The sequence below is a fragment of the Cajanus cajan genome, chromosome 9 (genome assembly GCF_000230855.2).
Source record: "Cajanus cajan strain Asha chromosome 9, NIPB_CcT2T_4, whole genome shotgun sequence".
Taxonomy (NCBI): domain Eukaryota; kingdom Viridiplantae; phylum Streptophyta; class Magnoliopsida; order Fabales; family Fabaceae; genus Cajanus; species Cajanus cajan.
Window position 1 is genome coordinate 55,448,339 of NC_138525.1, and position 14,679 is coordinate 55,463,017.

Here is a 14,679-nt window from a genome sequence, read left to right on the forward strand (position 1 = left end):
TTTGGTGAGTTATGGTCAATTTTTTTAATTTTAATATTATTGGAGATTGTGAGCACACACAAAATAAATATTCTCTTTTTAAGATTATTTATTTTATATTTAAGGTTAAGATTCAAATTTTGAACATCATATTTAAAAGATATAAGTCGTTATTATTTGTGTCAACTAATATTGATGCTTATTTCTAAATAGTAAATCAACTTGTGCAATATTCAATATTTAAAATTATTTTTTTAAACAAAATAATTATTTTATAATATAATTAGTATCAAAAAGATATTTTGTACCTTCATAACTTTTTAAAATATAAAATAAAAAAGTGACTTATTAACAATTTAAAAAATAAAAATAAATTAAAGGTGATTTGTTAAAGATATAGACGATTTTTAAGTAGTTGTAATTATAATTATAAAAGTAGTTTGAACAACTTTAAAAACTAGAATAAAAAAATGATGAAAAAATAAATAATTTAAGAGATAATTATGTAAATAAAATTATTCAAATAATGTAGATGTGAATTAGGATTATCCCCCTCATTATTTGTATAGTTAAACTAATATTTTTTTTTCAAATCTCACATATATTTTTATTAAAAATAACCTCATTTGAAATATTATTTAATATTAATTGTACATATTTTTCCAATGAGAATTCAAACCTATTTTATTTAAGGCTTATATTTTTGTTCAGTGTGTATAAATATTTTATAACTTGTTTTTAATCTATGTAATTCTTTTTTATTTTTATATATTTATTTTTTCATTTTATCCATTTTTTTTTGTATTTTTAATCCTTATAATGTAATGACGTGACACTATTATACACTATTATTAATTTGATTTATTGGGATACCATTATATTATGCTAATATGGCACAAATGATATGATATTTTACATTAACATATATGATAACATAACAAATTAATGTTTTTATAATGATATTTGACAATAAAATTTTAAAATGAAAAATTCGCACTTTGCAGAGATGATTTTAAAAAAAATATTACAGAAAAAATAAAAAATGCTAAATTATAAAGATAAAAATAATAAGATTTAATTACACTTTTGGTCCTCCTAATTTAGTGTAGAAGCAATTTTAGTCTTCATAATTTGCATTGTTTAATTTTGGTCCATAAATTCAAATAATAGGCAATTTTAGTCCCATAAATAATTTACCATCCAAAATTTAACAGACGTTAATAATGTGAATTTTATGTTAAATAAACATTAATTATATATCATTTAATTTCTTACGTGTCAAATTATTTAATATTCAAATTTTAAATTCAATACCCTTTTCATTTTGTTTTCAATGTTATTTGAATTTAAAATTTGAATATTAAATAATTTGACACGTAAGAAATTAAATAATATATAATTAACATTTATTTAATATAAAATTCATATCATTAGCGTCTGTTAAATTTTGGATGGTAAATTGTTTGCGAGACCAAAATTGTCTATTATTTAAATTTATGGACCAAAATTAAGCAATTCAAATTATAAAGACCAAAATTACTCTTGCACTAAATTAAAAAGAATAAAAGTGCAATTAGGCCAAATAATATTTATGAGACGAAATAATAATAGTAATAATCATACATAATAATAATTATTATTATTATGATTATTATTATTAAAAAATAATAATAATAAAAAAGAGTTCACATCCCACGGTCTCACACTACGGTGACCATTTCAATCAAAATTGCATGATTTGCATTGCATCTTTGTCTTGAACTGGTCATTCCTCAAAACATGCGAACTGAAATCTCACCTCCCTAACCCCCTCCCTCTCCGTGACCCGACATTTTACTTCTCTTCTTCTTCCTCACTACACTTGTAATACTCAAAATTTAAGAAGAAAAAATAATAACAATAATAAATCAAACAAATGTAAGGGGAAAAAAAGAAAAACTTTTAACTTTTGTTCGACGAAGGTAAAAGGAGAAGATCAACAAAGGCTCCTCCTTATCTTTCAATGTTATGGAACCATCCCTTTAAAACAAATGTCCCTTCACACCAAGGAAATTTGGAATGTTGTTTCCCTGTACATATTATTTTCACTTCTATTTAGTTATGATTTATAAACTTTATTTTTTTCAAGTCTCTATAACAATAAATAATAAAAGTTAAAAAAAGTAATGTATATAAACTAAAATAAAATATTATTTTATGAGAAATTATAACCTACAAAACTTATATTTATACACAAGTCATGATTCGAACCTCTGACCTTATTTTTTGTATTCTGAACACCTATAATATTAATAAAAGAATATATAGTTTTTGGTGTTCATATTTTTATATCATTTTATATCTTTACTAATTTATTTAATTATTTTTATTCACTTAACTAATTTATTTAATTATTCATTATGTTATAAAAATTGGCCGATAAAATATTATTTTAATTCCATAAATCGCAAAAGATGGTAATTGCAGTTTACACAACCTAGTACACGCACTTTACATTTCATCTCTCTCTCTCTCTCTCACTTTCTCTGTTTACTAGCACAATGGCTTCGCTTCTTTTTCTTTTCACAATTATAAATTCTTATTGCCAAGCCTTTTTGTCCCCTCTTCTTTAGTCATTAGAGGAGGTTTATGGAATTCTTTTGGCATGAGTTGATGGGAAGTATGACGAGGACAGAGTGAGACTCGGGCAAGGATTTCTCTTTCTGAAATGTTGAGCTTTTTCTCTACATAATCATGAATTAGGATTTCTATATATAATTTTATGATTTTTTTTTTCTTGATTTCTACTTTGTTTTAGTTATAGGTTCAGATTTCATGAGTGACTAGTGAAGTAATTATGTGACGCTTTGCCTATGGTGGTGTTGTGCTACGTTGTCGTCGTCGATGCTTAGGTTTTGACTATAAAAAAATATTTTGTTGCAAGTTTCATTGCTGTCTTGCCTTGTTTTTAATTTATACCATGCTTAATCTGTTGAGTTTATTACATTGTGCACTTATGCAATGTGTCATTTTTGCTTTTCAGGTAATGGTTGGTTGTTGGTGAAAATGAATTTTGTGGCGTTAGAGTTTGTGTAGCAAGTGTTGGAAGTTGGTGAAGCAATGGACTTGGTGGTACCCATACACAGTTTTGTTCTTATAAACATTTCCACTGTGAAAGCTATAACACTGGTTCTGCATTCAATTTGGTGAGAGTATATAATATGGCCTGCAAAACCCGCTTATTTGGTCTGTCTAATGATATTGGGGTTATTGAGTTTAGAAAACCCAAGGGTCTTTGGTCTAGAAAGCATTTGGGCAATTGCATGTTTGCTGTTTCAATATATGAAAATTCTGGTTTGAAAGGTAATCTGCAACATTTTGAAAGATTCCCGAAAGGAGCATTAAATAGGGTGGAATCCTTGCCAAATGGGGTCAATGCTTCCCTGAATTCTGAGGAGTCTGAGATTCACCATCTCCGCCAGTTGATTAAAAATGGGGAATTGGAGGAAGGTTTTAATTTTCTTGAGTATATGACAAACAAAGGCAATATCCCTGATGTCATTTCTTGCACTGCTTTAATCCGTGAGTTTTGCAAGATTGGCAGGACTAAGAATGCTACTCAAATCATGGGAATTCTGGAAGAGTCTGGAGCTGTTATTGATGTAACCAGTTACAATGTTTTGATTAGTGGTTATTGCAAATCAGGTGAGATAGAGGAAGCCTTGTGGGTTTTGGATCACATGACTGTTGCTCCAAATGCTGCTACATATGATATAGTTTTGTGTAGTTTGTGTGATACAGGGAAATTGAAGCAAGCCATGGAAGTATTTGACAGACAGCTGCAAAGCAAGTGTTACCCAGATGTGGTTACTTGCACTGTATTGATTGATGCAGCTTGTAAAGAAAGTGGAGTTGCTCAGGCAATGAAGTTGTTCAATGAGATGAGGAGAAAAGGATGCAAACCTGATGTGGTTACATATAATGTTCTTATAAAAGGGATTTGCAATGAAGGTAGATTGGATGAAGCAATTAGATTTCTAAAGAAATTGCCATCCTATGGTTGTCCGCCTGATGTGATTTCCCATAACATTATCTTGCGTAGCTTGTGTAGCAGTGGAAGATGGATGGATGCTATGAAGCTATTGGCTAGCATGCTTCGTAAGGGGTGTGCTCCCAGTGTTGTTACTTTCAACATCTTGATCAATTTCTTGTGCCAGAAAGGCTTGCTAGGTAAAGCCCTTAATGTCTTGGAGATGATGTCAAATCATGGTCTTACTCCTAATTCCAGGAGTTACAATCCATTGATTCAAGGCTTTTGTAGCGAAAGAGGTATTAATAAAGCAATTGAATACTTGGAAAGAATGGTATCTAGGGGTTATTACCCCGATATAGTGACCTATAATATTCTGCTAACTGCATTATGTAAAGATGGAAAGGTGGATGATGCAGTTGAGATTCTGAACCAACTAAATTCCAAGGGGTTCTCTCCTGTTCTAATTACTTATAATACAGTGATTGATGGGCTTTTGAAGGCTGAAGAAATAGAGCGAGCTGTGGAACTATTTGAAGAGATGTGCAGAAAAGGTCTTGAACCAGATATAATTACTTACAATATAATAATTGATGGGCTTTTAAAGGTGGGGAAAACCAAGCTTGCTGTAGAGCTCTTGGAAGAGATGTGCAATAAGGGTCTTAAGCCTGATCTAATTACATGCACTTCTGTAGCAGGGGGCCTATGTCGTGAAGGAAAGGTTCATGAAGCAATAGAATTTTTCCATTACATGAAAGGGTTTGGTATTAGACCCAATGCATTCATTTATAACTCAATAATGATGGGACTGTGTAAAACTCAACAAACCAGTCGTGCCATTGATTTTCTTGCTTATATGGTTAAAGAAGGATGTAAACCTACTGTGGCTACCTATACTATTCTTGTAAAAGGCATTATTTATGAAGGATTAGCTGAGGAAGCTTTCAAGTTGTTGAATGAATTGTACTCCAGAGGACTTGTGAAGAAAAATTTGGTTGAGGAAGTCAGTCAAGAAGTAAAATTAAACTGCAACAACAGCAGCCAAATCTAACCTCGTTAGGTTGGGTCGGATACTTGGCTATATGGTTTGGTTGATCCCTGTTCGATTATATCAAGAACCAAATTTCCAATAAAACCAGTATAGTGTGATATTTCTATAATGCATTTTTGCATTGTACTATTAAATATGCACTTAGATTTTGTTGCCCCGCCATTTTAGTGGCCACTAGTCATTTGGTTTAGATTATAGATTTTCAATTTTGAGGGAGAGCAGATGAAGTTTATGTCAATTTTGTAAGTAGGAAACTGTAATTTTATCCCAACATATTTAATTCTGAAGTATATTTCATTCTACTTGAGCTTCAATATTGCTCTATTCATGTTGTTCAACCATTTTTAGCTTCCAGTGAATAGGTTTTAAATCTAATCACATATTACTGGACGATAATTCCTTTACTGCAAGTTATGTTTTGATTCATTTGTATTAAAATTTCATTATCCATATCTTTTGGTCTAGAGCAAGCAAAGTGATATAGCTGCCAACATGATAAATGAAAATATCTCAAAGGAGTATTCCAACTTTTTTTTTTTTTCGCATAAATTGAAACTCAACATTCTTCTTTCAATAATTTATTATCTTATTAATTGCATGCAATTAATTGAATTTGAAACATACATTTAACTTATGCTCATTAACATCCTTTGCGTGTCAATGTTTCCAATATGCATTTAACATTCTCACATCCATTCACATTATACATTTTTGTTCACGTTCCCAAATTTCTTGCCTCTTGCCTTTTTCTCCTTCCAATCAAATTATATATATTTTTCAACCATAAACAAAATAAAGTTATCTTCGTATAACCCCTTCTTCATTTTCTCTAAAATTATATTTATTACTTTAAATTTTCATATCTATTTCATTATATATATATATATATATATATATATATATATATATATATATGTATGTATGTATGTATGTGGGATGTCATTGACTTTCAACTGATTGAAGTTGTCATTGTTTAAACTCCAAATATCGATAGAAGATGATTGTTTATTTGTGGGTGAGATCATAAGTGGTAGAAGATGAAAAAGATAACAAATGATGAAAAGCAACTATAGGAAAGAAATCATTTCATTGAGTAAAAAATATGTATTTTAATAACACTATTTGAAAGATTTTTGTGGTTTGACTTGTTGAATTTGAGATTGTAAATTATTTGATTAATTGAGTAAAAAATATGTATTTTAATAATACTATTTGAAAGATTTTTGTGGTTTGACTTGTTGAATTTGAGATTGTAAATTATTTGATTAGGTTATTAAATTTTTATGGATTGATAATATGAGATCACACTTGAAGTTATCAAAATACTAGGTTATTGTTACTACTTTTACAATTTAGTTTTATGTGTATTTTTGTATAACAATGGTGGTTATGAGTAGTAAACATGCCAAGATAATATTTTGGGAATATAATTGAAGGGGTAAAATTCAATGAGATTTGAAACACGATTTTTGGGAAGGGGTGGTTTATTGTGTTGCACATAATGGGTTGTGTTTGTTGTATACCCTCTGCCATTGAGGATAACAGGAGAGTCCAAGGGAAGATTGTCAAGCAATGCTTCATTCACATGTGTCAAGTGATGCTTCATTGAGAAGGAAAGACATGTATAGAATGTTAGATAGACATATGGTAATAATTTGAAAACTACTTTGATTCTCATATTTATATAGTATTTAACAATATTTTAACAATTAACTTTTGATTCTCATAATAAATATTTTGGTCAAAATGGTGATATGTTATTAAAGGAGCAAAATCAAGAATGCAAAATTTAAAGAATTTGAAGAGTCTTAAAATTTTAAGTATTTTTCTATGAGTTGTATCTATATTTTTGTCATTGATCACTGACTTAAATTGATTCAATCAGCGATTTTTTTTTAATATTTTTTGTCATTAGCTTATAAGTTCACATATTGTTGTTTTGATTGTGTCCTTTATATTTTATTTTCTTAGATTACAAAAAATAGTGAGTAGTAAGTGGTAAAACATTTGTAAATTAAAAGATGATAGAAATGTTCCATTATTCAGTATGACCTACATTTTATTTATTGTAACAATTGAAACATAAGTTCGATAAATTAAGTGATGGGTTGGGTTGTGAGAAGCTGATATTGTATTACCATTTTATATTATTTTTAAAGAGAACTACCTACTTAGGTTGTATCTTTGACATGCTTTATTTTTATTCATGGAAAAACTGAAATGTAAAAATTTCAATTTTGTGTTTATAATTATAACTTAAATGTCTAAGTGGTTTAATTGAAAAAGAATAAATACATAAAAATAAGTGTACTTCATTTCTAAATTTATTTAAGAGGTTTTGATATACATGACTTTTGAAATAATAAGAAATAAAATATTATGAGCACATTAAACATCCTAAATTTATTTGATCTTTTAACCAATAACTATAGTTTTAAATTATGAAGATATATTCTAAATTCATCTTCCTATTTTGTCATTGATGATAACAATTTGATTATAAGTATAACTTCATCATGACTTCTTTAGTTTAAGAATTTGCATCCTTATAATAATATATTCATACGGTAGTAATATATTCAAAATAAATTTATATTAATTAATATATTCATATACATGTGCGATGCACAACTACATGAACTAATTTAAGAAAAAATAGATTATGTATTTAATCACTACAATATATGTAAATTTATTGTTAAACTCAATATTCAATTACATCCATTAAATTAAAATTGACACTTTAGATTCCATATTTAATTATAATTAGAAGTCATAAATAATATTAAAAAAATGTATCTTTGGAATTAAAAGTGCAATAGAAAAATTGCAGTAATGCTACATAATATATATATATATATATGTATATATATATAATATAATATAATATAAAAATTACACAAATTAAATGACCTAGTGACTAAATTAATTGATGATGAATAATATTAGGCAATACTTTGTCACCTTATTAATTTTAAAAATCAATTTGAACTACTATTACAATTTCAGGAATTAAATTGTTGATTCACTTCTTTTAAAATTTTGATTTTCAAACATTTAATTCTTTTTCTTTTGTGACTTTTTAGTATTCATTGAGGTTGAGGCAATATAATTATATATGTTTGCACAATTTTCATGACCCGATTAATTAGAATAATGGAGAGAACAAAACAAAAACTCAAGAAGGGCTGAAGTCTTGCGGATGTAGTTACTTGGACCATAATAAACAAGCCTTAAAAGAAAAAACATATCATTAAAATGTTAACGAGAATATTACAAATAACAATGATAAATAAAAAGATAACAATCGCAATAACAATAATAATAACTAATAAAAAAAGCACCCTATACTTACATTATATTAAAAAAAAGAATAAAAAGTTATTCATAAAAGAAAATAATCTTAAAAAATTATAATAAATAAACAAAGGATAAAATAATTTATATAAAAATAAAAATAAAAAATAGTTATTAAAAGATATATTAGTATAGATAATAAAAATAAATTATTTTTTTTATTAGAAGAAAGTAGGTTAAATTTTAGAATAAAAACTGAAGGAGTATTGAATAAATAAAACAAACATTAAAAAGGATTTTTAATATATGGGTAACTCTAAAGTGCATCAAAAGATAGAAAAATCTTAAACATCATAATATTGATTATTATCAATTCTATAAAGTTATGTTTTTTATCCCATCACACGTGTTTGAATGCGTAGAATAAAAATTGCGTTATTCACTCTCACTATAAGGAAATTGTCATATAGTGACATATATTCTATAGTGACATAATACGTGTCACTAAAAATTATTTTTATCTATACAATAAATATAATATATGTTAGTATATTGTTAAAAATTGTAAGTATAAGCTATAGTGACACACAAATATGTTGTTAAATCTCATTTAAAATCAACATTAAAATTATGTGTAACTATATACTAAATAAATATATACTTACATATATTATAATTATAGTGACATTTTTTATATGTCACTATATGTAACATTTATTATAATATTTATACATCTCCTTCAATCTCTTTCTAATCTACACATGATACACAACTACATACATGTAGGATGACAATATGTTAAGTCCTATAACAAATATATTTTAAAATATATTTGAACTTGGACCTACATCTCTAACAACTATGATATTTATACCCTTTGTTATCAAGTATATAAATGTTGATACCCATTCTTGTTATCCACTTAACTATGAAAAAATGATAATTAAAAATACAATAACAGTGATTAAACTAAAAACTTATAAAAACCTTTTACAAAATACTATGTATTTAGTATCGGTTTTTAGACGTATTTTTTTCTTTTCTTTCCACACTAAAATATCTTATTTAAGTGAAAGTTAGTATTTTTTTTGGTATGTCCCTGGAGTATCCATCGCCGATAGCAGTGACTAATCTCCTCGCTACGTTGGAGGCACCTCAAAGGGTGGGATAGCTGGCCTCAAAAAGTGAGAGTTGGTATTTAACACTTTAAGTTAGACGTGAAAAATTATTTTAGAACATAAATATAAAAAATAATAATAATTAAAAATACAATAATGATGATTAAACTAGAAATTTATTACATTTTTTTTACAAAATATTGTGTATATTTAGTATCAATTTTTAAATTAATTTTTTTTTCTTTCTACGTCTAAATGGGATAATTATACATTTTTTTAATAAAAAAATGGGATAATTACCGATGTTTTTCTTGGTAAACACCGGGCCATTACACGCACCCTTGCCTAACTACCGAAAAGTTTGCCACACAACCACCTGACACCGTCGCCACAGATACCTTCGTTGCGCACTTGCCGTAGAGTTCACCCACTCGCCGGTAAAACTCCGCCCCTCCACCTTTCATTTAACTCTCTCTCGCTTTCTCTGTTTGCAACCACAACGCCGAGCTCGCCTTTTTTTCTTCACGAAGCTATTTTTCTCTCACTTTTTTTTTTCTCTTTCTCATTTTCCTTTTATTTTATTTTTAAGTGATTAGAGAAGGCTTAGAGATTTTATTGGCACGAGTGTGATTTTGTTGATGGGAAGTTTACGATGAGGGCATAATGAGAGTTGGTGTTTTTCCTCTAGATAATCATGAATTGGGATTTCTCTACATAACTTTGTGATTCTTTTTTACTTTCATTTGTAGCTTTGTACTTTGTTTACGGTTAGATTTTCAGATTTGATGAATGACCTGTGAAGTAATTATGTGATGGTTTGCTGTTGGTGTTGTCTTGAGGTGCTCTATTTTTAATTTTTTTTTAATGTAAAGTATGTTGGGATATGAGGTTAGAAAAGCTTTTGAGATTTTTTACGGAAAATAAAGAATTTTCTTTCCGGTACTTCTAAGTGTGTATGTAAATAGACTCTTAAACCTATTGTCTTTTGAGTACTTATGTAGCAAAATTGTTGACTTGTGCACTTATGTAATGTGTGATTTTGGCCTTTTAGGATATGAGAGTTGGTGAAAATGAGTTTTGCCCCATGAGATGAAAGTTTGTGTAGGAAGTGTTGAAAGTTGGTGAAGCAGTGGACTTGGTGCTATAACATAAACAATTTTGCTCATATAAATGCTTCCACCGTGAAAGCTATAACACTGGTTCTGCATTCCCTTTGGTGAGAGTATAATATGGCCTGCAAATCTCATTTATTTGGCCTGTTTGGTGATATAAGAGCTATCGATTTTAGAAAACCTAAGGGCACTTGGTCAAGAAAGCATTTGGGCAATTGCTTGTTTGCTGTTTCAAAATATGAAAATTCTGGTTTGAAAGGTAATCTGCAACCGCAACATTTTGAAAGATTCCAGAAAGGTTCTTTAAATGGGGTCAATACTTCGCTGGATTTTGGGGAGTCTGAGATTCATCATCTCCGCTTGTTGATTAAAAATGGGGAATTGGAGGAAGGTTCCAAGTTTATTGAGTATATGATTAACAAAGGCAGTATTCCTGATGTCATTGCTTGCACTGCTTTAATCCATGAGTTTTGCAAGAATGGCAGGACTAAGAATGCAACTCGAATCATGGAAATTCTGGAGGAGTCTGGAGCAGTTATTGATGTGACAATTTATAATGTTTTGATCCGTGGTTATTGCAAATCAGGGGAGATAGAGGAAGCCTTGTGGGTTTTGGATCGCATGTCTGTTGCTCCAAATGCTATTACTTATGATACAATTTTGCGTAGCTTTTGTGATAGAGGGAAATTGAAGCAAGCCATGAAAGTACCTGACAGACAGCTGCAAAGTAAGTGTTATCCAGATGTAATTACATTCACCGAATCAATTGATGCAGCTTGTAAAGAGAATGGAGTTCGTCAGGCAATGAAGCTGTTGATTGAGATGAGGTGCAAAGGATGCGAACCTAATGTGGTTACATATAATGTTATTATAAAAGGGATTTGCAGAGAAGGTAGGTTGGATGAAGCAATTAGATTTTTAAAGAAACTGCCATCCTATGGTTGTCAACCTGATGTGATTTCCCATAATATTATCTTGCGTAGCTTGTGTAGTGGTGGAAGATGGATGGATGCTATGAAACTATTGGCTAGCATGCTTCGTAAGGGGTGTTCTCCCAGTGTTGTTACTTTCAATATCTTGATCAACTTCTTTTGCCAGAAAAACTTACTAGATAAAGCCCATAATCTCTTGGAGATGATGCCAAAGCATGGTTGTACTCCTAATTCCAGAAGTTACAATCCATTGATTCAACGGTTTTGTAACAAAAATAGTGTTGATAGAGCAATTGAATACTTGGAAATTATGGTATCTAGGGGTTGTTACCCAGATATAGTAACCTATAATATTTTGCTAACTGCATTATGCAAAGATGGGAAGGTGGATGATGCAGTTGAGATTCTGAACCAACTAAGTTTCAAGGGGTGCTCTCCTGTTCTAATTACTTACAATACAGTGATTGATGGGCTTTTGAAGGATGGAAAAACAGAGCGTGCTCTAGAACTCTTTGAAGAGATGTGCAGAAAAGGTCTTGAACCTGATATAATTACCTACAGTATAATTATTGATGGGCTTTTAAAGGTGGGAAAAACCGAACTTGCTCTAGAACTCTTGGAAGAGGCCTGCAGTAAAGGTCTGAAGCCTAATTTAATTACTTTCACTTCAGTAGTAGGGGGCCTAAGTCGTAATGGGAAGGTTCATGAAGCAATAAAAATTTTCCATTACATGGAGGGGTTTGGTGTTAGACCCAATGCATACACTTATAACTCAATAATGATGGGACTGTGTAAAACTCAGCAAACCAGTCGTGCCATTGATTTTCTTGCTTATATGGTCGCAAACGGATGTAAACCTACTGAGGCTACCTATACTGTTCTTGTAAATGGCATTACTTGTGAAGGATTACCTGAGGAGGCTTCGAAGTTGTTGAATGAATTGTACTCCAAAGGACTTGTAAAGAAAAGTTTGATTGAAAATGATGAGGAAGAAAACAGCTAAATTTTATGCCTTTAGGCTGGGTCGGTTATTGGTTACATAGCTTGGTTGATCCCTTTTCAGATTTATCAAGAACCAAAATTCCAATATAATCATTTGTTTGATATTTCTGTAAAGCAATCGATATGTAGGATACAATGCATTTTTACATAGCACTACTAAATGGCTCTTGCCATTTATGCACTTGGATTTTGTCGTCCCCCTATTTTTGTGGCCACTTGGTCTAGATTATAGATTTTTAATTTTGTGGGAGAGCAGATTGTGAGGTTTAAATGAAACAAATGCATTTGATCACGATCTAATTTATTCCATATTATTTTAAACAATGCTAACAATGGAACTTAGTAGCATTCGGTTTCAGATCCACTTCATTCTATCCCTTTCAATCAATCCCTTTCAATCAATCCAAACATTGTTGTGCAGATGGAAATAAAAATTTGTTAAAAGGGAAACTTAGCTGCCTAGTTCTATACAAATAAACACTTGGAGCTCAATATGTTTTCATTGAGATAAAATTGACCTATTTGCATCAGCAACTTAAATTACTTGGTACAAGCTTCAACAAGCAAGCATAACATAAATTATTTTGTATTTTATGCTACTTGCTGAACAATAACCATAACCATCTAAGTTCTTTTTTTATTATTTTTTTATTTTATTTATTTATTTAAATATTAGGCGTGGATCTTTGAATAGTAGAAACAGTCCCAGCTTACCGTCCAGGATAACTGGGCCACAGATTGAAATAGTGGGACTAATGAATCGTTCACTATCCCACAGGACTGAAAAAAAGGAAATGTCATACACAAGATAATTTCGTAAACGTCACAATTCTGCATGCCCACTAGGATTAAGGGACAAGTTATGTCTCCTGCAAATATTCTCTCCCCAAACCTACTCTAGATCCTTGCCCCACGCTGGATTGGATCTATAATTTCAACAATCATCACACTTAATATAACAACTATCCATGTAGAATATAATGTACCCTTTTTGTTGGAACTATTTACTATCCTCAGTCCTCTATTATTAACCTATGATTGAATGAGGAAAATTATCTGTTTCAGGTCCACTATTTTTTCACTCCCTGATTCATGAGCAAAACTGTCCGGGCCCTACCGTGTTTTACTCCCTGAACGAAAAACCTTACTGTACCATTAGATTCTCTTTACATACAACTAATCAATCCAAAACGACAAATTTTTATATTCTCCAACTTTAATTTCAACCCCCAAAGGCGTTATAACTTATTTCATTTTTTTTTTATACTTATCAATCTCTATCAAAAAAACTGAATGTCACTTCTAATAAATTTCATCTTTCAATCATTTTTTTTTCATGCTCAATATTCAACTCCATGACTTTGTTTAAAAGTATTAAATTCAGTGCAATGTGAACCATCGTCTTTATAACTCTGCTGAGCCATTAGATTTGGTGAATTATATTATTCTCTACCACCCACTCAAAATCACTAGCAATAGAGAAAAGTAGTGAATAACAAAGGCATCGATCATAAAAGCCTTTGGTACTGATTTTCGTACTTATTTCGTTCCATGAAGCACTCTCGAAGTCATGGGTCAGAAAAGTTCATCATCTCCTAGAACAGGCTTGCTTTCGTGTTGGGGGTGTCTCAAATTGAAGCTTCCTTGGACAAAAAGAACAAGCAGTTACAAACCTGTTGGTGGTTTTGGGTATGACCCTTTAAGCTATGCTCAAAACTTCGACGAGGGTTGCATGGACGACGAGGAAGAACCTAATTCACGTCGTAGGTTCTCGGCTAGATATGCTGCTCCCTCAAGTTCAACTAAAACTCTAGGATAAGCTTGAAGCTTTTTGAGGTGCGCTAATAGTAACATATGTGTATAATGTGCGCGTGCATATATGATACGTATGGTTATACATTATACTAACCGTGTTTATACAAATTATTTGGTTGATGCAGCGTGCAAAGGACACTAATTTGCTTCACTGCTGTATAATCAATTTGTTGTGACTTTGTATCCAACAAGAGCAAGAGAGATAATTGGTACGGCTATTCATTGGCATAACTTGGAAACTTTTGTTAGCTTAGTATTTGCAATGGTTACTTGTACTATGTAGTGTAATTTGTGTACTCTATGAGGGGAATGATATATTGTATCTTTTGGAGCTTGAGAGGTATTCGTTTTCAATCTTTTGGAG

General features: G+C 30.2%; 2 protein-coding genes across 5 annotated transcripts; both read left to right on the plus strand.

Moving 5' to 3' along the window:
* The first annotated feature begins 2,431 nt into the window (after positions 1-2,431).
* Positions 2,432-5,355, plus strand: LOC109819141 (uncharacterized). 4 transcript variants are annotated; one of them, XM_020384751.3, is made up of 3 exons: positions 2,432-2,688; positions 2,777-2,870; positions 3,002-5,355. In XM_020384751.3, the coding sequence occupies exon 3, from the start codon at positions 3,180-3,182 to the stop codon at positions 5,037-5,039; it is 1,860 nt and encodes a 619-aa protein (XP_020240340.2). In that variant the 5' UTR covers positions 2,432-2,688; positions 2,777-2,870; positions 3,002-3,179; the 3' UTR covers positions 5,040-5,355. The 4 variants fall into 4 exon arrangements, with proteins under 4 accessions (XP_020240340.2, XP_082919371.1, XP_020240343.2 ...); XM_083063245.1 differs by having other exon boundaries at positions 2,432-2,870; XM_020384754.3 differs by lacking the exon at positions 2,777-2,870.
* A 4,377-nt stretch (positions 5,356-9,732) lies between these two features.
* LOC109819150 (uncharacterized) lies at positions 9,733-12,681 on the plus strand. The gene is made up of 2 exons (XM_020384770.3): positions 9,733-9,891; positions 10,506-12,681. Exon 2 carries the CDS (start codon positions 10,684-10,686, stop codon positions 12,499-12,501), a length of 1,818 nt encoding a protein of 605 aa, XP_020240359.1. The 5' UTR covers positions 9,733-9,891; positions 10,506-10,683; the 3' UTR covers positions 12,502-12,681.
* The last annotated feature ends 1,998 nt before the right edge of the window (positions 12,682-14,679 follow it).